Genomic DNA, 1,353 nt, shown 5'->3' with positions numbered 1-1,353 from the left:
TTTTATTTATTTTTTTTTATTTAATAATATTTTATTGACCCTAGAGCCTAGGCTCCCTAAAGGCCATTAATTACAGTATAGTACAATGTAATGTATAGATAAAACAAAACAAAAATTAAAATTATGTAATTATTATTAATCTTATCATTATATTAGTAGTAACGCACAGTAAGTAGATAAATGTAAAAAGAAAATAGTAAATAATAAATAAAAGTATAATAGTTCTATAATAGTAGTATAGTAGTATTGGTTCAAAGTAATAAACATATGGTTAAAAAAAAAAAAATTAAATTAAATTAAATCGTAAGTCACAAAACACGCTGAATATCTCTATCAATAAAGTAGGTATAAAATCTTAATCTGAATTCTTTATAGTCACTTAGAGCTACGATATCTTCCGGTAGTTGATTCCACATACGAACAGCAGTAACCAAAAATGATTTGTCATAAGTCCTGGTTCTTGCATAAGGTAAACATAATACATCCAATTGCCTGACAGCACGACCACGAACAGAAGTAAGAATACTAAAGTTCGTTCTTAATATTTTGTCGTGCTGAAGGCGCAACATTTTATATACTATGCAGGCCATTAAGAAGTCACGTCGACCTTGTAAAGTAAACCATCCTAAAGCTCTTCTAAACGGAGTAATATGCTGATATCGTTGTAGACGAAAGATAAAGCGAATACAAGCGTTAAACTTTCTTTGTAATTTAGTTTGTAATGTTCCTGAGATGTTTGTATAAGCTGCTGAACAATAATCAAAGATTGGTAATATTAAGATGGCAACTAATCTTTTACGCATAGTCATATTAAACAAATGATTGTTCATTTTCAACCGGGACAAGCAACTCATTGCTTGATTACTAATCAACATGACTTGTTGATGCCAAGACAAAGTATCATCCAAAATAACTCCTAAGTATTTAATTGATCGGACGTAATCAATAACTACTTGATCTACTTTGATTTTCGGAGCATTAATACATACAGAGTTGTTAACATGTTGAGGACTTCCAAAAATTATAGCCTTTGTTTTATAAGCATTTAGTTTAAGGGAATTCCTCATACACCAATTGATTATTAACGTAATTATTTCGTTAAGCTCATTCACAGCTCTCTCTATATCTGAAAGGCAACAAGTTAAATAAATAATAAGATCATCTGCGTAGAAAAGATGTTTGCAGCTAATTAGACTTCCCAAGTCTTAATCAAACAGAGCAAATAATAGTGGACCAAGAACGCTGCCTTGTGGAACACCACAACGACGATATTTCCAAGCAGATATTTTGTCCTTTAGCTTCACAGCTTGACGTCTCTCAGTTAGATAGGAACAAAACCATTTGATGACATCA

At 31.0% G+C, this 1,353-nt stretch overlaps 1 protein-coding gene across 1 annotated transcript; it reads right to left on the bottom strand.

Annotated features, from left to right (window-relative positions):
- Positions 1-308: 308 nt before the first annotated feature.
- LOC122522761 lies at positions 309-1,067 on the bottom strand. Its single transcript, XM_043644034.1, has one exon. The coding sequence runs from the start codon at positions 1,065-1,067 to the stop codon at positions 309-311; it is 759 nt and encodes a 252-aa protein (XP_043499969.1).
- Between the last annotated feature and the right edge of the window lie 286 nt (positions 1,068-1,353).

Source organism: Polistes fuscatus, unplaced genomic scaffold, assembly GCF_010416935.1.
Source record: "Polistes fuscatus isolate 324 unplaced genomic scaffold, CU_Pfus_HIC Scaffold57, whole genome shotgun sequence".
In the NCBI taxonomy this organism is placed as follows: domain Eukaryota; kingdom Metazoa; phylum Arthropoda; class Insecta; order Hymenoptera; family Vespidae; genus Polistes; species Polistes fuscatus.
The sequence above is the reverse complement of the archived record's forward strand: the minus strand, read 5'-3'. Positions and strand labels throughout refer to the sequence as shown.